Source organism: Eurosta solidaginis, chromosome 4 (assembly GCF_040869045.1).
Source record: "Eurosta solidaginis isolate ZX-2024a chromosome 4, ASM4086904v1, whole genome shotgun sequence".
Lineage (NCBI taxonomy): Eukaryota > Metazoa > Arthropoda > Insecta > Diptera > Tephritidae > Eurosta > Eurosta solidaginis.
The window spans coordinates 51,999,851-52,025,754 of NC_090322.1; the positions used below are offsets into that span (position 1 = coordinate 51,999,851).

General features: G+C 38.7%; 2 protein-coding genes across 27 annotated transcripts in view; one reads left to right on the top strand and one right to left on the bottom strand.

Moving 5' to 3' along the window:
• l(1)G0196 (inositol hexakisphosphate and diphosphoinositol-pentakisphosphate kinase) overlaps window positions 1-14,333 on the top strand; it is a 136,500-nt gene extending 122,167 nt beyond the window's left edge. For 24 of the 26 annotated variants that reach the window (XM_067781553.1, XM_067781548.1, XM_067781552.1 and 21 more), the window contains 4 exons: window positions 307-789; window positions 7,439-7,559; window positions 7,795-8,041; window positions 13,003-14,333. In XM_067781553.1, coding sequence (XP_067637654.1) covers window positions 307-789; window positions 7,439-7,559; window positions 7,795-8,041; window positions 13,003-14,055 — 1,904 coding nt within the window. In that variant the 3' untranslated portion in view covers window positions 14,056-14,333. Of the gene's footprint in view, window positions 1-306; window positions 790-7,438; window positions 7,560-7,794; window positions 8,042-13,002 lie in introns of those variants that run through there. The other 2 variants (XM_067781546.1, XM_067781566.1) reach the window with 2 other exon arrangements.
• Window positions 1-25,904, bottom strand: part of LOC137249748 (cilia- and flagella- associated protein 210) — a 176,833-nt gene that overhangs the window by 143,950 nt on the left and 6,979 nt on the right. The gene's annotated exons all lie outside the window — the stretch shown is intronic.

Genomic DNA, 25,904 nt, shown 5'->3' on the forward strand with positions numbered 1-25,904 from the left:
ACTCTTCTGGGTACATCTGGCTTAGATTTTTGCCAAAATATATGTTGTAGCTTCTTCAGCTTTTGACGTGCACAAAATGTGATTATTGTGTGTGAGATCACTGGTTTAAATGGTTCAATTTAAAGATTGTACAATTTTTCAACAGATTTTTTATTATTATTTTTTGAATATTTGTTGAGAAACAATAATTTTTTATACCTAACTACAATGAATGCGTTCGATAGCCTATATAATTTTTCTAATACAATTTTTTGTCTATTAACGAAATACCCATCATCATGTGTGCACGCGGATGTTTACACGCAGTACTTGAAGGCTTTGGCGGTGTGCCACCAATTCGCCCGCTGGAAACGCTGCATAATGCACTTTCACTTAAGCAACTTGATCAATTTCTACATAAAATGACAACATCACCGCTTTTCAAAACACCAGCATCATCACCACCAAAACATCCATCAACACCACAACAAACTTTACAAAGCGCGTTGCAGTCGATGTGCTCGTTGGAAGCAGCACCAAGTTATTTATCAGGTGATAGCGTATGTCATTGTGGTGAAACAGCCACTGGACAAGGGCAGGGGCATGAGAAAACTTTTTCATGTGTGCATCCATCATCGACTGCGGCAAATATATGCCGTGAGGTGCAGGAAGCAGCACAACAAATGAAAGCCGTAGCTGCTTCACCAGCAACAACAATAATAGCAGCAGAAAGAACCAATAATGCAGCAGGTGCAACTGGTGCTGCACATGTGCCACCATCGCCGTTAGCAGATCAAACCAATGTTGGAAGTAAGTCCGACGCTACATAATAAATTTAAAAATATAAGCACACAATTTTTCAAACTATTTAATTTAGTATGAATGATGTATTAGTATGTTCCAAAAATTGCTCGTTACTGCTGAAAGTTTACCTTTCAAATAATAATGAAACGATTTTTAAGTTTCAAAATTTTATTTTATATTCTATTACCCATCCATTGTATTTAAGCGCATTCAGAATATATACATAACATTGTGTACAAAACAAGTGTGATATCTTATACGCCAACTGCCTCACAGAATGTTCAATATGGCTACTTTTTAGCGTTTTGACAGCATCACGTCAATATGGCGACGCATACGGTCCGCTATCTACAGCTGGTGATAGAAAGCGATAGAGGATGAGACCACGATAGTTACTTTAAAAATCAGGTGATCGATTCTATTTGTATTTTTGACGTCTGTGTCGAAGATATCAGACTTGTCTTATCCACAATGACATACGATATACTATATTATAATTTTCTATTTTTTATTTATTTTTTTTTTTCTAAATATGTTTCTACTATAGCTTCAATATGCATATGTATTAATTTTTTATATATATTTTTGTATATAAAATATTTTTTATGTACTCAATGACTTTATGCAAAAAATCTTTTTTATGACACCGGCAAACTTTTATTTGTATTACTTTGCTTGAATGTAAACAGCATTATGAAAATTCTTCAAATTTCTATATAAGTAGTTGGAAAAAATAAATATTTTAAGTTAAAGCAAGAAAATGTTTAGTACTCATTGCTTCCCCTCAAACAGAGATAGACCAAGTATAAATAATTTTTTTTTTTTTTTTGTTAAACGCAAAAAAAAGTGAACTTGTGAAAGATGTTTGCAAAATTGAAGAAGATATCGCTAAGTTTTGTATTCTATATTAGTAGCCCCATCAGTTGTTGCACACAGTGAAAATTTCGAAGTTATGTTTCAAAATTTTTTGTCACGCAACATTTATACGATTATGAATTATAAAAAATTTTTTTATTAATTTTCGAAATCGCAAACGCAACTGTCGAGCAATATTCTTGTATTCAGTTTCTTTGTTTTAAATAATTTTTTAAGCTCAAATAACACAAATTTGGGAAAACCAGGCAACAGCTGTTTAGAATATGCCTTGTAAATCTCGTAAAGGCATTTTCTTCCGTAAGTCGGTCTCGAACCCGCATTCCTGCTATAATTGAACTGCCGACACACAAATTCAGCCAAAGCCATGACTTTGTTGTTGCATAGATTTATACTTTGCACAGTTACACTTTTTATGTTAGCTTGTACCAAAGCTACGCTTTCTTGTTGGTGGTTCATTTTTACGAACTGCTTGCTTTTTTCTAGAAATACAAAGAATTTGTATCATAAAGCAGGGAGTGCCTTTTATTACTTTTCAATATATGTATTAAAAAAATTTTTTGAAAGCAATTTTTTATATATTTAATAATTTGGGAAAATTCGAGAAAGCTTTCGCTTTGTCACGTTGTTTCAAATATTTCCATGTTATTAAATAAAATAATAATTTTTCACTCGATTTAATTCTTAATAAACTCTCCCCTAGTCATCCTCCATTTTTTTTGTTTGATCTTTGTGCTAAAACAATCAAACCTTCTATTCTAAATTCCAAAATATTTTGTATATTTATATTTCACAATTTTATAGTAATGGGCTAAAAAATTAAGACTTAAAAGAGAATTCAAACAAACTAATTTAACAATTTTGTAAACTTTTTTAACTACAAATTTTGTGTTTTTTAAGGCATTTTGATTACTCTAGACTGTGTAAAAATATTCGAAAATTTAATGAATGGGTTTTCCTAAATTTTCCGTTTTCTTTCCACTTTGTGCTAAGATAATGCGAAAAACCTCTAAAGAATTGAAAACATAATTTCGAAAAACTCCGCACTTCATTTTCCTGCCGCAAATTGTTTTTTCTTCTTTTAAAAAAAGTGTCCTCTATGAATAACGAATCCAAGAATGGAGTTACTTATATTTAAGAATTCATGAGCTTAACACCGGCTTATAATAATTGAATTTCAATTATTATGTTTTTTCTAAGAGAAACTGAAAAGAAAGAAATATTTACTGGCATATTGCGATGGACCATTTCGAAAACCGCCAACGTAATCATCATCATGCAATTTTGTAATGTTATCAAAGGTCTCACCGGGATTCGAACCGTGAATCACATGGTGAAACTGCAGTAGCCTTTAACCACTAGGCCATCCTGCTGGTATTTGTTTTCATGCTTAATTCAGGTTTTCTCATTTCTACACTAACAACACAATTGAGACATTCTGTCTCTATATTGATTTGTGTGCCATGTAGATTTGTTTTTGTAAAGTTCTTCTTCGTTGCGAATGAGAAGCTTTGTCAACTCGGGCTCAGTTGTACATATTTATGTACGTTTGTTTAATGGTGTGTTCAGTTTATACTTATATTTAAGAATTCATGAGCTTAACATCGGCTTATAATAATTGAATTTCAATTATTATGTTTTTTCTAAGAGAAACTGAAAAGAAAGAAACATTTACTGGCATATTGCGATGGACCATTTCGAAAACCGCCAACGTAATCATCATCAGGCAATTTTGTAATGTTATCAAAGGTCTCACCGGGATTCGAACCGTGAATCACATGGTGAAACTGCAGTAGCCTTTAACCACTAGGCCATCCTGCTGGTATTTGTTTTCATGCTTAATTCAGGTTTTCTCATTTCTACACTAACAACACAATTGAGACATTCTGTCTCTATATTGATTTGTGTGCCATGTAGATTTGTTTTTGTAAAGTTCTTCTTCGTTGCGAATGAGAAGCTTTGTCAACTCGGGCTCAGTTGTACATATTTATGTATGTTTGTTTAATGGTGTGTTCAGTTTATACTTATATTTAAGAATTCATGAGCTTAACATCGGCTTATAATAATTGAATTTCAATTATTATGTTTTTTCTAAGAGAAACTGAAAAGAAAGAAACATTTACTGGCATATTGCGATGGACCATTTCGAAAACCGCCAACGTAATCATCATCAGGCAATTTTGTAATGTTATCAAAGATCACACCGGGATTCGAACCGTGAATCACATGGTGAAACTGCAGTAGCCTTTAACCACTAGGGCATCCTGCTGGTATTTGTTTTCATGCTTAATTCAGGTTTTCTCATTTCTACACTAACAACACAATTGAGACATTCTGTCTCTATATTGATTTGTGTGCCATGTAGATTTGTTTTTGTAAAGTTCTTCTTCGTTGCGAATGAGAAGCTTTGTCAACTCGGACTCAGTTGTACATATTTATGTATGTTTGTTTAATGGTGTGTTCAGTTTATACTTATATTTAAGAATTCATGAGCTTAACATCGGCTTATAATAATTGAATTTCAATTATTATGTTTTTTCTAAGAGAAACTGAAAAGAAAGAAACATTTACTGGCATATTGCGATGGACCATTTCGAAAACCGCCAACGTAATCATCATCAGGCAATTCTGTAATGTTATCAAAGGTCTCACCGGGATTCGAACCGTGAATCACATGGTGAAACTGCAGTAGCCTTTAACCACTAGGCCATCCTGCTGGTATTTGTTTTCATGCTTAATTCAGGTTTTCTCATTTCTACATTAACAACACAATTGAGACATTCTGTCTCTATATTGATTTGTGTGCCATGAAGATTTGTTTTTGTAAAGTTCTTCTTCGTTGCGAATGAGAAGCTTTGTCAACTCGGGCTCAGTTGTACATATTTATGTATGTTTGTTTAATGGTGTGTTCAGTTTATACTTATATTTAAGAGTTTTTTTTTATTCGTAAATTACTTCAAATCAAAGATACTTTTTTACGAAGTGACTATTCGTATCAGAAAGTTTCTTCTTCCCACATTGAAGAATAACAACAAGAGAACAAACAAAATTTAAAAAATTCGGGAATTTTTGTACTGTAAAATCAAACTAAATTTTTTATTTTTTTTAACATACCCCATTCTGTTCCAGAACGAAGGTGGCACAAAGCCGAAACCAAATTGTCTCCGTACAAAATTTATTATTTTAGTAATGCAATATGAGGAAAAAAGCCAAAAGAGGAAATGGCGGTGGAAATGTAGACGAAGTTGGAGGGAAGTCAGAAAAGTAAAGGGAACAGGAGAGGAAGGAAAAGTCAAAGCAAAAGTAGGAATAACTGTAATAATTTGAGAAAAAGTAGGAAGATAGGTTAACAAGAAGAGTAAGAATAAGATTAGAGAGAGAGCAAGAGCAAGAAGAATAAGAGAAACATTGAGAAGATTTACGGAAAAAATCAAGGGGTAAGAAAATTTAGTGCGTTGAATAAGGCAAACTGGAAAAACGCAGAAGGGAGAGATAGGAAAAAAGATGAAGAAGAGGGTTACACAGAGGAGAGGCAGGTGTATAGATAAACAAAGTGAGAACAACGTCTGTCGGGTCATGTTGTTCTAAATTTTTCTGTAGAAGGACTGGTAAATTTATAAGATGTGAATACTCCAATCATCCTTGCTGTAAAACCATTGCCCCTATATACATATGTGCATGACATTCCTTTCTTTCTGCTCAATGTGCCCACCTCTTACCGCCTAGTTTATATAGGTTAATGTTCACCGTTCATCTAGAGGTTCCGTGTCAACGGTCTATTGCCACATTTCTTAGTTGTGAGGCTCTGAAGATCCATCCAATCAGTTCCGTTGACAAAAACTTTGTCATTTACTCTCAGGAGCGCCGTAATTCTGGTGCACTGAAATAACGGCCGCTGTATTAATGCCTGAAAAATGGAAGTAATTGACACGTGCCTTTAGTTAGGTTAGATTGAACTGGCTGGTCCGTGAGAATGTTACATAGACTGAATGAGTTCATAGTGTTACCAGAAGTTTGCTTAACGACCAAACTTAATACTTAGCAAATACTAGAAGCTTTCTAGGACCCACGCTACTTCCTGCTTCTAGATCTGATAACTGGAGTCTTAGCCTTGCGAGCGCAGAGCACGAGCACAAAGCGTACTCGATCGCTTCCTCCTTCAACCCGCACTTCCTACATGTGCTATCACTGACAAGGCCTAAATTAAAAACATGTGACGCAAGAAAACAGTCTTCAGTCAGAATACCCATTGTGAACCTGCAGTCCCCTCATTTTCATGATGAGAGTAGCTTTGTTAGTCTAAGGTTGAAAGACCTGCTCATGATCTTCGACACTTTACAACTCCGCGCTTGTTTCCACACCTGCGCCTGCTTAACTCTCCTGCTTGGTTGATCATGTGTAGCTCTCGCCTTCTTTTAATCTCGCCCAATCTAATTAGTACGTCTACGTTACAAACATCCATCGACCCAATATATACATATGTATATTTCTCTCTATTCCGATTATTTCCAGGAATTGCTTGCACTCTCAAAGCCTTAAAATGTTGTGCTATGAGATATTATAACCTCAATTGCTGCTTGGCTGTCAATGTTAAAATTTACGCGTCAGTTTAAGCCACCTTCCTCCAGTATTTCTACTGCTTTAGTACCGGCCACTACTATCGCCTAAAAACACTACAGTGGTCTGGCAGCTTGTAGAATTCGTACTTGAGGATCTGTGCAGCATATCGCAGACCCTACTCCTTTAATTACTTTAGAACCATCGGTATACACCTGTATCGCCTCGTCAGCCATTTGTGTGCCCCTTCTCTGCCGTGGCTCTTAGATACCCATCGAAGCCGTCGGGGTTACTTTCAGGACTCTCGTTGTGCTAAGCATTGATAGCCTACATACCCCATCTAATTTTTGACGTAGGTTCTTTTTTAATAGGCCGGCCACAAAAGAAGAACTCCGTAGTATAAGATCAGCTTCACAATCGGTGTAAATATCTAATGAAAGGGAGAGGGCAATAGAGCTCACGTAAACCACAGCTTTTTACAAGCATAAAGTCGTCGAGGCCTTCTTTACTCTATACCCCACGTTGAGCTTCCACGATTACTTACTAGAATGAGTCCTACATATTTGGTACAAGGTTTCTCCGGCAGGTAACACTTCGTAGGTCAGGCCAAAACCATATACGCGGGCGCCACGTTACTTATACACAAATGAAACTTCTCACGGTCACAAAGGAAAGGTGTTATTTTCCTGTAGAATATTTCATATTTCAAAATGAGTATAGTATTTTTTTTATTATACTGAAAAAATCAAGGCGCAACACTTTAAGTTATGAGAGCGAGTACTATCCAATGCGATTAGATTTTGTAACATTGACTTCACTTGTCTGGCTTTGTTGTACCATGATCCATCCTGTTGGAAGCTCAACAAAGCAAAAAGAACTATCCAAAGGTGATGCTACAGCAGATTGACGGGTTAAGAGCTTAATAAAAGTGTACATTTTTTTCTTTGTACGACAACAACAAAGCATAATTTCTAGGCTTATACAATCTAAAACTATTGACTTATTGTTCAGACTCAGTTCCGTTTTTTATGTAAAGTTATTTAGCACGATTCTACTCTTTATGGAATGCTTTTTATGTATTTTTCCAAAAAGTTTAAAGTGATTTTTATTAATTAAAAAAGAAGCAACCAAAAACCTTAAAATTTAATCTTAATGTAAAATCAACAATAAAATATGAGTCGTAAACCTCCCTCAAAAAAAAAAAAACCAAAAAATCGTGCCAAAGTATGGAGTCAACAATCAAGCATTGCAAGCAGCACCGAACCCTCGTCCCCAGCCGTCTCGGGTAGTTATTCGCATGAAACACCCAGTGGGGAAATGTCGATTAGTATAACCAGCGCCGATGGGTCAGTATGTCAAATAAAATGTATTTCTATGTTGAAGCTAATGCGATCTTCTCTTGTGTTGTTGTGTTTATTATTATTATTATTTTTTCACATATTTTTTGTTAAATAATAATTGTTTGATGGCTTATCTATGTATGTATTTCTGCTTTTTAAACGTAAAAAAAATTCCACACATTCACAAAAATAACAAAAACACATAAATATTGAATGAATAAAACGAAAAACCGAAAAGTAGAGTAAACATCCTGCCCATAGCCGAGGAACTTGCCAAATTTTTCCCACAACTTGAAGATGAGGACTTGAATGCGGTTTCAGTATATAGACCTATGAATACAGATGCCTTGGACGTGGATGCTGATGGTGTGTTCACATTCGGCGGCGGTAGTAGCCGTGGTGGTGCGAGCGCTTGCCTAACACCGGTTAGTTTTGGCATGGATATAAGCATGATTGCGAATAAAGGATCAATGACGCTGTCGGTTGATGTAAGTAGATTTGTTTTATTTTCATTAAAAATTTAGATGTTTTGTAGCCAAAGTAGTTTAAAGCTTAAAGTTGTAATAAGCTTTCTAGTCATAAGTGTTATACCTTGAATCACACACTTTAAACTTTTAAGTCTTAAAGCTAGCAAAATTATGAACGGCACCAGGTAGAACTTTATGCTACACTTTAACTTTGACAACTCAGAGCTTAAAATCGAGCAGCGCAATAGATATGTAACAATGAAACTGTGTTCTTAAAGTTTAAATCATACGTTAACCCATTTACGCCCAAACAAAGACCGTTAGTATTTTTTTATATTTATTTGCAGTTTTGTCATCTTACAAATCACATTAATTAAGTTTAGTATTACAAATTTACGAAAAAGTGATAAAAGTTGACTTTTGAGGGTGTACTTTATTTAGTACAGCGGGCACTTATGAGTGATATATTTTAAAACATTCTTTGTCAATGTATAACGTTTTTTGGCATCCTGTACATTGTCATTTTATTCGCGTATGACACAAAACATATCGTAGCTGTTTGGGAAGCTTTCCAGGGTTATTTCCGTTGTTCCTGTTTGGACCTGCTACGATACAGCCGGATGGACGAGCTTTGTTGACGTTACGGTTCTTAAGGTAGCTCCGAGCAATGTGCCTTCTGAAAGCAAATTGGTCGAACCTATTTTCGCTAGATAAAGTATGTAAACGCCAAGTGTTAGATATGCTCATATCAAGCATGTATGTGAAGATAACCCACAACCATTTTTACCACGAATACCAATGCGATTTTCACGCATTGTTCCAGTTGCTTTATATCCAGTTTCTTTCAAGTCTCGCAGTAAATCACAATTAGTAAAAAATTGTAAAAATAAATTGTATGTTCCTCAGGTATCGAAGGCATTTTTAGTAACAACGATTTGACAACTCTATGACCTTTTGAGGTGACAGCTGTTTTTCCGCAATATACATCGAAAACATAGGAGTAACCATCAGAACTGGCTGCTACCCAGTTTTTGTAACCGAATCTAATAGACTTACCTCGAATGAATTGCTTAGAGGGATGGTGGCCATAATATTTTATCATTGATTCGACGATCGAAATGTTCTCATGAAATATCCCGTTCTGAAAAAACTTTTGAATCAATAGGTCACGCAGGGGTCCTATTTTGAACATCTTATCATTGGAAGTACATGCAAGGCTATTATCAACTAAGTGAAAGTTTCGTTTTGTGACATACCGTTCGACACAATAGAATCTTCAAGATCTTCGTCATAACTCCAATATTGGCGCTCACGTGGTAGTCTATGATAGCCAGATAGTATTAGGATACCCAAAAATCTCCGTAGGTCATCATCGTCCAGTACGAAGTCATGCCTATTATTTTAGGCAGCATACAGGTTAGTTTTCTGCTTGATCAAATGGAGTACCTCCTCATCAAATATTTTTTTGAAAAATCTCTACCGACGAAAGGTTAGGTAGCTGTTCAATAACTTCGACTTTTCGCGATGAGCAATCATTATTCATAAACTGGGAGGAGTAAGACGGCGTGCATTTTTCCATTTTGGCCGTGAGTCAGACGGATTTAAACGTCTTCTTTTGCTACACAAGGGTTCGTCATCACTATCGTTCCATTCAGAATCGTCATCGAAATTCGCATTACGGTGCATGAACATACATATCACATGTGCCCATTGTACTAAAAAAGCGACAGTTGACAAAATGACTTCCTAAATCCTGCAAATCACAAACATTTACACGCACGACACTAAATAAGATTAGCTTTGTCTTTTTACACTTTAAAATTATGAATACTTAAATGGTAATTCCAATATTTTAATGAAAAATCGCTAATTCTTATTCTGACTAACTCCGATGTGAAAACTGCATGTGCAAATGTCAAAATCTGGAGTCATCTGTTATACCAATTTATCTGTAATCTTAGGCAAAACGAAGATAATATTACAAGGTGGCTGCACATCTAAATAGTTTTGTTATAAAAGTCGTAGCAAAGTTTTAGGCATGGCTTGTATTGGTGTCGTTTATATAGTACAGAGAGCGCAAATGGGTTAACCTAAGGTACAGTTCTATCTGACACCGACTTACGAGTTTTACTTTTGATAAGCTAAGACCCACTTGCAGAACGACACGTTAACTTTTTAACAGTTAGAGTTAACCTGGCATGAGGGGTTAAACTCATAAATGTTTGACAAATTTGTTCAAATAACGCTGAGCTAAAAAAATAATTTGCCGTTGTTCAAGTGGGTCTTACAAGACTCATATTTTAAAATCAAATGAGCTTTAAGCAACATAAAAAACGTCAAGTTTCTAAAGCTCAAGTAAAAGTCAAGTAAAAATTTTGCAAATTTTTATTGATTCAATTATCTTGGAGAGTTAGGTAAAACAACCTTGAAAAAGCTGTCGCGTATTTTATAAAGCTCAAAACTAAAAGCTTAAAAAAGCTTAGATAATGAAGTGCCTTTGCCTTGTAGAAAACTTTAAAAGAACTTACACCAATGTTTATTTTTTTAATGTTCGGAAAGCTTTGAATTGAAGGTTCGAGCTTTACAGACTAAAGTGTTACAGCGCATCTTGATAAGTTTTGAAAAACTAAAATTTTGCTATGCTTATATGCCAAGAGTGTCAAGAACTTTCCAATCTGAAAAAGAGTAGGGACCGTTTTAAATTTTAGCCTGTAAAATTGACCCACCATTAAAATTTATTTTTGATAACGCAATGTACCTTTACAGGCTAGATGAGAAAACGGCATTTTTAACTTTAAAAGATATTCAGTTTTAAAAGGTTAAGAATTTATGGTTTTAGTTTTGAAAAGCTAACATTTCGACAAAAATTATGAGTTTATGTGCTTGAAGGTTTAAATAATATATGTCTTGTAAATTGTAAAGTTAAAGCTTATAAATCTAAAAGCTTTAAATACTAATACGATTTTTTTAATAAATAGCTAGATAATTTAAAAATCTAAAGCCTCCACAAAAAATAAGGCATTTGACAGCTTTATTAGCTTTATATGAATTATGCAGAAGATGATTTAAAGTTTATTTTCCAAAAGCTTTGAAAGCTTAATGTTTAAAGAAAATTGCATTCGCTAGTGACCGAACGCAATCTTGCCTCGTGTAATGGCCTGATATTACTTTTGACTAAATCACATTGAATTATCGAATGAGATGCCCCCGTATCTACAGTCAGTTAGCGCTCATTTCCATCTATAAATACCGTCCGACAGAAAGACTGCTCGACTTTCTACGATTTATGACACAGAAGAGAATAAGGCATTCAATAGCGGTAGCCAGTCCTTGCTCCTTGCATATGGCTCGCACTAGCTCATCTTCTTAAGCTTTGCGTTTAAGACCACCTCTCAGAACTACTCGGGCCAATGCCACACTGCGAGTGTAGGTTTTGCGTTGGCGTATGCCACTAGCTTCGTTTCGACATCCCGTATTCCATTAATAAATCTCTGAATTTTCACCCTCTCTGTGTATTCCACGTTTGCGTTCGCATTTGCCATATGAGCCAACCTATCAGTTTCCGACGCAAATGCCTGAAATACCTTATTAGCTTTTCAGTTGCGGTTTTGAAATTCTATTTGGTATATCTGTTTCCTGTGTTCGCTTCCGTAAAGTCGCTCGACAGCAACCATCAACGCTTCATAGTTGTTCCGCTCTCCTTTGGGAATCGTATGTATGATATCGGCTGCTTTTCCTTTCAATGCTACGAATAGTGCAGGGTCTTTGTCATCTTCGTCACAGCTCTTAACTGCAGCGGTCTTCTCAAACTGTAGCTTAAAGACCTGAAAATGAACAGAACCGTTAAAGGAAAAGATTTTTTTACTGATGTTTTACTCGGGAAAACAGCCGGGCGATTTAGTTGCAACTCCTGGATACGACCTCCCAAAGCATCCATTTTGGCATCGATTTTTTCCTCGAACTGCACTATTTTTCATCCATACGTGCTTCGAGTTTTAATGATATACGCACCTCTTGTGCTTCGAGTTGTAATGTTATGCGTCTCCCCTGTACTTTTAGTTGAGATGCCTGTCGAAATTCGTAACGAGGTGGCTGAAATATTTTGCTCATGTGCTTCAATCTTGGATATTATTTGTGACGACATTTCTGACATTGTGGACATTTGTGCAGATATTGCAGTCAATATCATGCTTCAGTCTGAGTTCGCCATCGTCTGCGGTATTTTTGTTTTCTTTTCCATATTGCCTTTTCCACCTCATGATGAAAAGTGTGTTCATCAACTTCGATTCCATAGCTCTCGGTAGTGGTGATTGTAGAACGGATTTATTGCCGGTGGTATTTAATCTGCGGGATTCCAAACTACTTTTTGAGCTGCTGGATCTTAAATTCACTTCACTTTTCCATGTCGTTGTTGTCCTCTGGAACTCTTAAACAATTCCTCTTCTGACACCAATTTCAGGAGTTCTGGATTATTCTCCTGCTTCTGCTTTCGTTTAAATCACTGAACTGTCGAAAAAATACACTCAAATGTTCTGTATGTAAAATGTTCATTATTAACAGCACTACTATGGTGGTTGATCTTCACAATCACTCGCGCTCTTCACTTATAGCGAGCTAAAATCAAACGATCTCTTTCGCAGACTGTGCTGCTTATTGCTCAGTTTCCTCGCGTTCTGTGCATATGTGTGCAATTTATCTAATTCCATACGCGCTCTTTGTTGCTGTTTACATATGTATGTGTGTAATGTCATTTACACATTACATTGCTGCTGTGGTTTGCAGCATTTATTTACTAGCGGCATATTGACATATCGGAAATGTTAATATTCGCCACAATAGTTTTCTTTGCACCAGCTCAATATATAAATCATCTTGAAACTTATAAGATTTTATGTTTCTTAAGCGTTGTACTTTAAAATGTTATAAATTAAAATCCAGATTGTACCGTACTCAACTAAATATATTTCTATTTTACTAATAAGGGTTTCGAAGATGAGGACGAAGCAACATTATCGGCTGCCACCACGCCGTCACTACCCGTAGATGATCCGAAACTCGAAACATGCTATTGTTGTCCAATGCACGCCGAATTGGCTGAACCACCTGATGTCGAGGAAACCGTTATTGCTCCTGCAGCTACAACTACAGCACCTGTGCCACTACAAATACCTGAAACAAAAATCATAAGTTCTTCACCAGAAACCAACACATTTGGCGAGCCAACATCTTTGCCACCTCTTACGCTATACACCGAATCCGTACAAAGTCGCGCTGCGGCACCACGCAAAGCAACAGATCCAATTTCACCAAAAATCAAAAAACAAATAAGTCTTTTTGAAGGTGGTGAATATGAGCGCCAAAAAGAGCTGAGCACCAACAATTTGCATGCATCAATCAACATACCTTCAGCTTCTACACTTAAACAGGATGCACGATTGCGTAAATTCGAAACACTCACACAATCAACATCAAACTCAAATTTTCCATTTGCTAGTAATACACTGAAGCGTATGCCACAAAATATCTCCGAATTAGGAGATGATGTGAGTCACACACAATCGTGTATAAATCTTAAAAGTGCAATGTGCGTCTCACCATCTACATCCAGCACTGGTTCGCCATTACACAAAACAGCACCGCACCAAATTATTACACCACACAGTGTTCCCTCTAATGTGCTTGTAGCAGATGCTTTGCAAGCTACCGCTGTAACTGCAGGTGCTGCTGCTGTTGGAACTAATAATGCTAACAGCGGCTCGACGCGTCCCGGCGCTTTAATTGTGAAAGGACGTTTTATAGAGCCACCAAAACGTCTAACGCGCTACTTTCATCAAAGTAAAACTCATTCCATGGATGCAGATTTTTTATCCAATGAATTTTTATTGGTACCAGCGCGTTCACCAACAAACACACCGAACTCACCAGATTATGGTAGCCGTCCAGGTAGCGCTAATACATCGCCTTCAGCGCATTCGAACTCACGTTTTGTATCGACCAAAATTGTAGATGATATGGCAATAATGCAGCGAAAATGAGTTGAAATCCCGTAACCAGTGGGGGAATTTTAAAAAGCGCTGGGTTTATGATAATCGGGTAGCATGACCCATTAACTACATTCAAAATGTTACTAAAAAATAATCACAGCGCAATTTCAGAATATTCAAAATAGTACTAAATTTTTATTCAAATTTATTTATTAAATGCTTTATTGTATAATTAAAAAGAAATATTCATTCCTGGAAAAAAAACATATTTTTCTTATAATTGTTAAAATATATCTGTACGTCTGTTTCTCTGTACCATTTGTAAAATACTTAATCTGTTTTAATAAAGTTAGGAATTTGATTTCAAAAAATAAATCTGTAAGATGTTAGAAAAAAAGTATTTCATGAATAGGTTACTGTACACATATCTCTTAAATCCAACGACAATTTGGCGACACATATCCCATACCCGCATAGCTCATAAATGCTGAATATTGAATGTTTGGTTAGATTGAACTAGTCGGTCCGTGAGGACGTGACATAGACGGAATGATTCCATAGTGTTACCAGAAGTTTGATTAGTGACCAAACTGAATGACGCTATACTGAAAAACCAGTACCTATTGTAACGAATTTAGGGAAATTCCGCTTATTGCAAACCTTCTGCTAACGTTCGAATCGCTAAACTGTTGAATAAATAACTCCAATATTCAATAATGCAAAGTGGGCTTTATTTGACTACTTTGAAAGTACTTCACAATAACACTTATACTTCACAACCAATAGCGTGCTTAAATCAAAACTGATTCCTGATTCCCCAGCTTGCGCTGCTTTTATAATCTTAGTTTTCTCGTTCACCCATTTCTCCTAAGGTCTAGTCATTTCGCGAAACTGTATTCCAGAACAATTGTTTCCCTTGCTTGGTTATTATCTATATACATGTATACCTATTTGTAGTTTATGTCTGTTGTTGTTGTTGTAGCGATAAAGTTGCTCCCCGAAGGCTTTGGGGAGTGTTATCGATGATGGTCCTTTCCCGGATACAGATCCGGTACGCTCCGGTACCACAGCACCATTAAGGTGCTAGCCCGACCATCTCGGGAAAGATTTATGTGGCCACATTAAACCTTCAGGCCATTCCCTCCCTCCCCACCCCCAAGCTTCTCATGGAACCAGAACCTCGTCTGTTAGTGAAACAGGATTCGCCGCGGATAGGTGAGGTTGACAATTGGGTTTGGAGAAGCTATATATTACGCTGGCGACCTGAAGGGTTGCGCTGCACAGCCCCTTGAGTCTGGTATTTTAGTCACCTCTTACGACAGGCAGTTTATGTCTCTCTTATAGCCATATGCGGGTGTATTCGTGAGTACTCATTCGGCTGATGATTACATGTGTTTGCGAGTATCTCTTCGTTGCCTTGTATGTACATATGTGTATAAATGGCGATTTATTTGTTTACGTACATACGAGTGGCTGCTTAGTATCAGCTTAGTGATACTAGTATCAGGTTAGTGATGCTAATATTCGCCACACTATGTTATAAAATTACTACATCCGCTTGATAAATACTAAAAGTTTTTTAGGACCTATGCAACTTGCTGCTTCCTGATCTTACAGCTCACATCACAAAACGTGCTCGATCGTTTCCTCCTCCAACGCGCACTTCCTACAGATGCTATCACTGACCAAGCCTAATTTAAAGGCATTTGACGCCAGAAGACAGTGTCTAGTGAAAGTACCCGTCATGAGTCAACAGTTTTCTACTTTTAATGATGGGAGTAACTTTGTTAATCAAAGGTTTCACTTCGACAGTTTACAGCCTCGCGCTTGAGTCCACTCCTTTCCCGCTTGGCCGATCATGTACAACTCTAGCCTTCTCTTGGCCTCGTTCAATCTAAATAAGACGTTTTCGGAGCAAGCTTCGAAGGATGCGCCCTTTTTAGCTAGTTCGTCCGCCTGTTCATTTTTTCTACTGCTTTGGTTACGGCTGGATCTGCTTATTTGCAGATAAGCACAATCTACTGCTTTCATTACTTTGGAACCATCGGCGTACACGTGTATTTGAACACCCTTGCGCCAACTACCCACCACGATTGTGGCTCTAACAGCCCCTTCGAAGCGCAAATACAGAATTTTCCTGTAATTGATGACGCCATACTACTACGGCTTTTTGGTCAGCGCTCAAGCTGCCCCGTGGCACTGAGCCTTGGTGCAATTGTTAACTCTATGACCTTTGCCACCAAGTTTACAGGTGGAATGTGCAGAATAGCAGCCGTCGGGATTGTAATGCTTACCATTGATTGCAGGCTAATTTTTTGAGGTATGTTTTTTTGTGTGGCTGTCACCAAACAAAGACTACATAGTATACGATAAGCTTTACAAGCGCTGTAAATACCCAATTAGATATAGAGGGCGATATACCCCACGTACGTCCCAGGATTCTTTTGCTTACATAAAGTGCCGTCGATGACTTCTTTCTCCTCCACGTTGAGATTCCACGATAACTTACTGTATAGAATGGTTCCTATATATCTTATGCAAAGTTTCTTCTGCAGGGTAACCCCTCCTATCTTAGGCCTGGTACGATTTGGGACTTTGCAACTTTTAGTAAACAAGACCATATCCGTCTGCTTAGGATGTGCACAGATCTAATTTTTAGAAGGCACTTTCAACGTCAAATGCGTACACCGTAAGTTTGATGCGTCCCTCGTCGAACCGCCTTGTATGATGACCAACGTCCACAGCAGAGAACATGGCGGAGAGATTGAGGAAGGCCTCGTCAGCAGTTAATGCATGCAAAAGAATGCTGGGATGTACGTGGGGTCTCGCCCTTCTTTCCATTGGGTATTTACAGCGATTTTAAAGCCTATCCTATACAATGGAGTCTTTATTTGGTGGACAGCCACACAAAAAAAAACCTCATAAAATTAGAAGGGGTATGCAGGCTATCATTACGTAGCATTACGGGCGCCCTGAAAACAACCCCGACGGCTGCACTGTATGCCATTCTGCAACTGCAACTTGTCAGTGACAGTAGATGTATGATGTGTGGACTAGAGGAGAAAACGATCGAGCACGTCCGTACTCGTGCTGTTACATCAGATAACACTATGGACTCATTCAATCTGTGAGGTCCTCACAGGACGGCCAGTTCAATCTAACCTAACTTAGTTTCGTCTGTGATGAAAGCCATAGAGAATATGTTTTTAAACTTTCTTACTTTGGCTGAGGATGTCGAGTCAATGCTTAGTCGGCAAGTAAAGACACCGTGGATACAAGCCCCAAGGCCAAGCTTTTATGAGATGAAGTTTAATGCAGTAATAAAGCTTATAAAAGATACATTGGCTAGATAATTTGATACCCATTGTTCATTACGAGCTGTCTTGAAAAACGAAGAAGTTTTTGAAGATATGTTAAATAACGTTCAAAGAATTACTAACTTGACCATGAAACCATTACCGAAAACTCAGAGTGAGGCAGAACTTTGTGCTTATTTGGCAGATTCCTATATATGTTGTTGTTGTAGCGATAAAGTCACTCCCCGAAGGATTTGGTAAGTGTTATCTGTGGTGATGGTTCTTTGCCGGAATTAGATCCGGTATGTTCCGGTAACAAGCACGATTAAGGTACAAACCCAACCATCTCGGGAACGATTTAATATGACTACATTGAACCTTCTGTGTGATTAATTGTACCACAGCACCACGCTGCGCTTATAGCCATTCAGGTACCGTATTGATCAGAATTATTTTACAAAATTATTCAACATGGACAAAATTGGAAGACGGAAAAAGGAGAGCTGCCATTTATGGGCCGAACTTCAAGAAGTCGATACCTCACGATTTTTCAGGCGGAATTACATGCAATTGAATTTTGCGGTAGAGAATGTCTACGAAGCGACTTATCCTCGTGGAATATGCTCATTATGTCGGACAGCCAGGCAGCCTTACGTGCCTTGCTACGTCTGTGTTACACACTCACTTCTAATCTAGTGGATGAATGCACTAGAGTCGCTTATACTCCCAACAACGAGACTCTTACTGGGTACTACCAAGGACACTGTAGTCTACGATATTACCTAAGTAATGATGTATATTGGAACGATTTTCCGTCATCTCTTGTCAAATTTGGTTACGAGACAAACCGAACACGAACGAAAATCGACACTGATGACGGCACAATGCCGAAACCGGTTTTTCTCTAAACAAAATTTGACAAGGGATGACGAAAAATCATTCCAATATACATCATTTATCAACCCTGTCGGAAAAGCAACAAAACAAAACAAGTTACCTAAGTAAGTTAAATATATCCGATACACAAATATATCACTTTTGTGAGCTGGAAGATGAAACATTGGATCACATTTACCCTTATCGCGAAGTTCACGCGGAAAAGTGTTCGCCTTCACTTCTTTTGTTCGGGTGAACTTTTTCCGCCTATCGACAATTTCGGGCGAACAAAAGTTCACTTCGAAACAGCTGATGCTCTATTGCGAATTGGCAGTGAACAAATAATTTACTTACAATTATGTAAATTTTGTAACCAAGCATATATTTCCTTAAAATACAACAAAAATAGAAATAAAAAATGTATAAAATAATGTTTAGTATTGCACTTAGGTTGGTATTGATTGGGTGTGAGGAGAATATAGATAAATGTGAAAGCGGTTCGGAGGCAATTAAGGGTAAGTTTTAACCCTTTGGAGCTAAATGATTCACTGTAAGCTAAAAATTACTATTTTCAGCACTTTTGAATAACAAGTTAATTTTTTTCAATTAGTTTTCGCCAATATTACAGGCTAAACAAGTCGGCATTCTAATATTTGCTAGTTATTCTTACCACTCCTTGTCACCATTGAAGCAAAAATTTGGAGTTCCACTAATTGTAAAATTGTGTACATGTCTTCGTTTTTTCGCAAAGGGAAAAGGCGTCGGAAAGGACCATGAAGTGGGTCTTAGCCAATCTTGTTTCAGTGAGGTGCTCAACATTTTGGAACCGTTGCTTTGTCCACAAAGGATAACTTGGCCGACTGATACGTTGTCATAAAAAAATAGAATTTAATTACTTAGCAACACAAGAATTTCACTTTTTTCCACTCAGCTTCCGATTGTGCATTATTTATTGATTTATTTCTAATAATAAAATTACATATAATTATAAGAGTACCAAATTTCAAAACAAAAAATTACTTATGTACATTTTGTTTTCCTCTCGTTCGCCTGTAAAATATAAGTGAACAAATTTGGGTGTTCATTTCGCCCGAACAAAGAGTTGCCGATAAGGTGACATCTTTTTCGAACACGAAAAATTTTTTCGCCACGCTCTGCGATAGCTTGAACAAAAACTGAACATTTTCGGGTGAAAATAAAACTCGCGATAAGGGTGATTCTCTGCGAATGCGTCGCTCTGGCAAGGCAGAGACTCCACCGCGGAAGCATGAATCGTGATATAAAATAAAAGCCTGAAGAGGTACTTAAATACGTTAAACGCCTCCACATACAGTAATAGACTGAAAGGTCAAGTGCAACAGATCTAAATAAAAGTCGAAGTGCATCGAGGCCGGATAATAATAATACATAATACAGCTGTGTCGAATTGTAAACAACTGTCCGAAAAATACTCCACAGCTTTCAATGGATAACCATATCATATAAAGAAAGAACTCTTAATTATGAAATTACAACTTTATTTAAAATACATTACATTTATACATAAAGTATATAATTTTTCGATTTTCATTCATGTAAATTTTTTTAAAACTATTAAGCAAGGTGAATTCAGACCTGGTACTGAACTCACTGGTACTGTTATCCCAACAGCTGACTGCTTCTTCTTGATTATTTTACATACAGCGCTTGTACTTTTTGATGTCAGTTCATCAAAATAAATTAAAACTATCTCTTGACTAGACATTCCTCTGCACGGCGAATTAATTGAATTCGCTTTGCCACCACTTGGTATGGATTCGCCTTGCTATTAAATAGTTTGTCAACCAAAGCGAAATACATAAACGAATATTTCATCGACTAACCCAAGACGAATTCAGTACCAGGTGCTGTTATTCCAACAGCTGATTGCTTCTTCTTGATTATTTTCCATACAGCGCTTGTACTTTTTGATGTCAGTTAATCGAAATCAATGAAATTTTTCTTTTGACTTGTCATTCTTCTGTACGGCGAATTGGTTGAATTCGCTTTGCCAACAGCTGGTATGGTTTCGTCTTGCACTGACCTTAAATAAGAAAACAGTAAAAATATTTAATATTAAATCAGGGTATTCAAGTTAACGTTAAATTATAGTGCTTACTACATACAAATATAGTGAACTTGCGATAACATTAAAATCTTAATGCAGTGAAACCTCCCGTGTGCGGACATTCACCGTCATCAAAGTTTTGTTCGTCCAAGAGAGGTGTCCGCTCAATGCAGTGGATAGCTATTTCACATTTTTTTAACTTAGTTAATAGATATTTGTGACTTCCCGTCATAACCGAAAAATTACCGAAATTTATATATTTTGATATCTGTAAATGTTAATCTAACACTCAGTTCTTAATATCGACATTTCTTAACCAAACAACTGCATTTTTCCCGTTATAACCGACCAACTCCCGGCATACATGGTATACTGTTCCGATCCGGTAATAACAAGATCGTACAAACTGACAGAGAAACTGGAAAGAACTGCGCAAACTGCAGTTGTTTTTGTAGCTCAAACTGAAGTCGCGTAAGCACAAAACTAGAAGTGTGTTAGAGTGCAAATAAGCTTTTAGAAGATGTCGAACAAGGAAAGCTTACAATCATTATAGGACCCCGGTCATATGGGTATAGATGGTAACGAAATGGCGGATGAACTAGGAAAGTAGTAAATTAAGCGTAGGGCTGCAAGGTGTCAAAGATAACGTCAAATCCAATTTTCAGGTCTATAAGCCGCTAGTGGGGTGGGCCCCAGTTAACTTCTAGTTAACAACAGCAGTATTTCCTAATTGATACTTAATTAATGGAATGTTGATAATACTCAAGGTTGTTATGTGCTGCAATAGCGCAGTGAAAATTTTTATGATGCGTTTGATTTGGGTCTACCACGTTCTCCCCCGGCGCTTCCCAAGGCAGTCGGTTCTATGTACCGGAGCGACTCGGGATTTTTCCCGACCAAGGACTGTCATTTCAGTGTGACCCCATTTAATTTGTTTCGTCCCTCCCACAAATTGTCATCCTCCCAGCAGCTCCTTGCAGCAGGACTGCTACATATTCTCTTACTCCGGGAAGGTATCGAACCCAATCCGGGTCCGTCTCCTGACCCCGGTCATGAGAAATGGTTTTGCTGCATTTGCCAGAAAAGAATCTTTTTAGGACGGTCATACTCTGTTCAGTGTGTCTCGTGCAAGGGATGGTTGCATCGGACAGGTTGTTCTGGGCTTGATCCCAAAACCCGACGTCCACGTAACTTTTATAAATCTTTTGTGGCTCCTTGCTGCTCACGCCCAAGGGCGTCCCGTAGTCTACGCCTAAGCGTATCCCCACTACCTTCCAGCAGCTTCGCTGCTCAGCAAGCCACAATAAGTACCCGCTGCTGCTCGCGCCCCACGGCGCCAACAACTCAAACAGCTGATACCACTCATAACTACTACCTTCGTAGTAGAGCTGGTTGCAATGCTGAGCATCAGCCCCTGCCCCCGTCTTCTTCTCCCCCCTCTTTTCTGGCAGCAATCGTGCAGGTCAGGGAAACAGACTCTTAGTCCCTGCCTCCGTTTGCACCGTCTGCCAGCACAGAATATATAGGTTTGCGACATCCGCTCAATGCAGCTCCTGCCTTGGGTGGTGCCACTTTCCTAGATGTTCTGGGCTCTGCGACGGCAACCCCCCGACGGGTTTCATCGCGCCATGTTGCCAGGTCGCAAACCCAAATCATCAGGGTACCCCAATGCTTGCCCAAGGGCGCCCAGTCCCAAGGCCACAACAGCAATTGCGTCCTGGCCTTCCACAACCTAGGCGTAGTCACCCCTCACTTACCCCTAGAGTGGCGGCGTCACCCCCCATGCACTTCAGAATTCTGCAGTTCAACTGTAATGGACTAACTGGGAAGATTACAGAGATAGTCGATTTCATGAAGCGGCACAACATCCGCATTGCTGCGATTCAAGAGACTAAACTCACAGCAAGATCTGCATTGCAGACCTGCTCTGGTTATAATGTCCACAGGAAAGACCGCGAGAGCGGAAATGGAGGCGGCCTCGCGTTTATTATACACCACTCTGTGCAATATCATATATTTGATCCTGGCATCGACCGCAGTGACAATGTCTTAGAACGTCAAGGCCTATCTGTCCGGTCAGGCGATGCAAATCTAGAAATCATCAACATCTACATCCCTCCTGTCACCTGTTGCCCCAGTGGATACCGCCCTAATATCGAGGCCTTACTCACTGGCAACAATCGCATTATCTTAGGCGATTTCAATGCCCATCACGACCTATGGCATTCAAACTTGCGGGCAGACAGTAGGGGTGAGATGTTGGCGGATCAAATAGACGAAACGACGTTCTGCACAATAAACGGAGACGCCCCCACACGTATGGTAGGAAGCTGTCATAGCTCGCCAGATATCTCAATCGTGAGCGCAGAACTCGTAAACTGCGTCAACTGGCAGCGGATGGTAACATTGGCATCCGACCACCTGCCCATACTTATTTCGTTCGAGCGTACCGCCGACTTCATCGTCACCGAAAAACGCACTTTCATAAACTTCAAAAAAGGAAAGTGGGAAGAATATAAATCTGCAACAGACAGCAGCTTTGCTGCCCTCCCTATCCCGACTGATGCCCGCCAAGGGGAGCGTGCCTTCCGTAAGGTCATTGAATCCGCCTCGGCACATTTCATTCCCGCCGGGAGAATTCCCGAAATCCGGCCCACTTCCCGGCGGAGGCCGCGAGCTTAGCGAGGGAACGCGACCTTATAAGACAGCTCGATCCAGGCGACCCCCAAATAAGGGATATAAACCAACGCATCAGATTGCTTGTGGACGAACACAAGCGGGCGAAATGGGAAGAGCACCTAAGAGGTTGTAACCTCTCTACCGGTGTAGGTAAACTTTGGTCCACCGTAAAGTCCCTATCGAATCCGACTAAGCGCAAAGACAAAGTTTCCATCGCCTTTGGCGATAAGGTGCTGTCGGATGCGAAAAAATGCGCGAGCGCTTTCTGCCGACAATATATAATGCATCCTACGGTCGACAAAGATAGACGGAGAGCCAATAGACACGCACATAAACACAAACTCAGCGCGTCACCAATTACCATCACCGCTAGAGAGGTTGAGGACGCCATTGGTTGCGCTAAACCATCCAAAGCAGTGGGCCCAGACGGCATAGCCATGCCGATGCTTAAAAACCTAGGGAAAGAGGGTTTCAAATATTTGGCACATGTCTTCAACCTGTCTCTTTCCACCTTTGTCATACCCGAGAAATGGAAAATGGCCAAGGTGGTCCCGCTACTAAAGCCTGGGAAACCAGCTAACGTAGGTGAGTCATATCGTCCGATATCTCTCCTATCGCCAGTGGCAAAGACGCTTGAAGCCATTTTGCTCCCTTATTTCCAAGCACATTTGCAGCTAGCCCCTCATCAGCATGGCTTCAGAAAACTCCATAGCACTACCTCCGCGCTAAATGTCATTGGCACCCAGATAAATTGCGGTTTGAATCAATATCCCCACCATAGAACAGTACTCGTAGCGTTAGACCTATCAAAAGCTTTTGATACGGTCAACCATGGCTCGTTACTGCAAGACCTGGAAGGGTCCACCCTTCCCCCATGTCTTAAAAGGTGGACCGCAAATTATCTGGGTGGTCGGCAGGCATCGGTGCAATTCAGAAACGAAACATCAAAACAAAGGAGAATTAAACAAGGGGTGCCACAGGGTGGTGTCCTATCCCCGCTTTTGTTTAATTTCTACATATCTAAGCTACCTTCACCACCGGAAGGAGTCACAATCGTTTCCTACGCCGATGACTGCACAATAATGGCCACAGGCCCAGGCCGAAAGATCGATGAGCTATGCAATAAAATAAACGGCTATCTCCCTGATCTCTCCAGTTTTTTCACCTCGCGAAACCTGACATTGTCACCGACTAATGCCCCTATTACCGTTTACAACTCAACTTAGTTGGGTTGTAATTAAAACAACTCAACTTTAAGACAACTCAACTCCTGTTTGGTATTACGAATTACAACTTATTTCAGTTGAAATTGAATTGAGTTGCCAACTTCAGAAAGTGATGATTTTACAGATAAATAAACAGCTGATCAATTTGTGGCAGAAATTTAAGCATTTTCAAAAGTGATTTTTTTATTAATATTATATGAAATCCATTTTATAATGACAAAAATATTTGTGATTGACATTTCGCGAATACGGAAAACATTCGCGTGATCATTCCAATCCCTTGGAACTACCAAGCACCAAGTAAGAAAATGTTTAAGTGACAAACAAATAATGAGTTTCATATGAAGTTATTTTGCAGATTTGAAAGGAAGCATTTTACTCAGTACTAAACAAAATTAAGGACCATTTCCGCATACGCGTTCGTATTTTAAAATTATGCGCCATACTCCGATTCCTTGCTGACGGCAGCTATCAAATATGATGTGGAAATGATTTTGGTGTTGGACTGGTTTTAGATATTATTGAGGAGAATATTTGTGCGAAGTAGATTAAAACCCAAACAGAAAAAACTGTATTTTACTCAAATAGGATTCCCAGGAGTAGTGATAACGTTAAATTATAGTGCTTACTACATACAAATATAGTGAACTTGCGATAACATTAAAATCTTAATGCAGTGAAACCTCCCGTGTGCGGACATTCACCGTCATCAAAGTTTTGTTCGTCCAAGAGAGGTGTCCGCTCAATGCAGTGGATAGCTATTTCACATTTTTTTAACTTAGTTAATAGATATTTGTGACTTCCCGTCATAACCGAAAAATTACCGAAATTTATATATTTTGATATCTGTAAATGTTAATCTAACACTCAGTTCTTAATATCGACATTTCTTAACCAAACAACTGCATTTTTCCCGTTATAACCGACCAACTCCCGGCGTACATGGTATACTGTTCCGATCCGGTAATAACAAGATCGTACAAACTGACAGAGAAACTGGAAAGAACTGCGCAAACTGCAGTTGTTTTTGTAGCTCAAACTGAAGTCGCGTAAGCACAAAACTAGAAGTGTGTTAGAGTGCAAATAAGCTTTTAGAAGATGTCGAACAAGGAAAGCTTACAATCATTATAGGACCCCGGTCATATGGGTATAGATGGTAACGAAATGGCGGATGAACTAGGAAAGTAGTAAATTAAGCGTAGGGCTGCAAGGTGTCAAAGATAACGTCAAATCCAATTTTCAGGTCTATAAGCCGCTAGTGGGGTGGGCCCCAGTTAACTTCTAGTTAACAACAGCAGTATTTCCTAATTGATACTTAATTAATGGAATGTTGATAATACTCAAGGTTGTTATGTGCTGCAATAGCGCAGTGAAAATTTTTATGATGCGTTTGATTTGGGTCTACCACGTTCTCCCCCGGCGCTTCCCAAGGCAGTCGGTTCTATGTACCGGAGCGACTCGGGATTTTTCCCGACCAAGGACTGTCATTTCAGTGTGACCCCATTTAATTTGTTTCGTCCCTCCCACAAATTGTCATCCTCCCAGCAGCTCCTTGCAGCAGGACTGCTACATATTCTCTTACTCCGGGAAGGTATCGAACCCAATCCGGGTCCGTCTCCTGACCCCGGTCATGAGAAATGGTTTTGCTGCATTTGCCAGAAAAGAATCTTTTTAGGACGGTCATACTCTGTTCAGTGTGTCTCGTGCAAGGGATGGTTGCATCGGACAGGTTGTTCT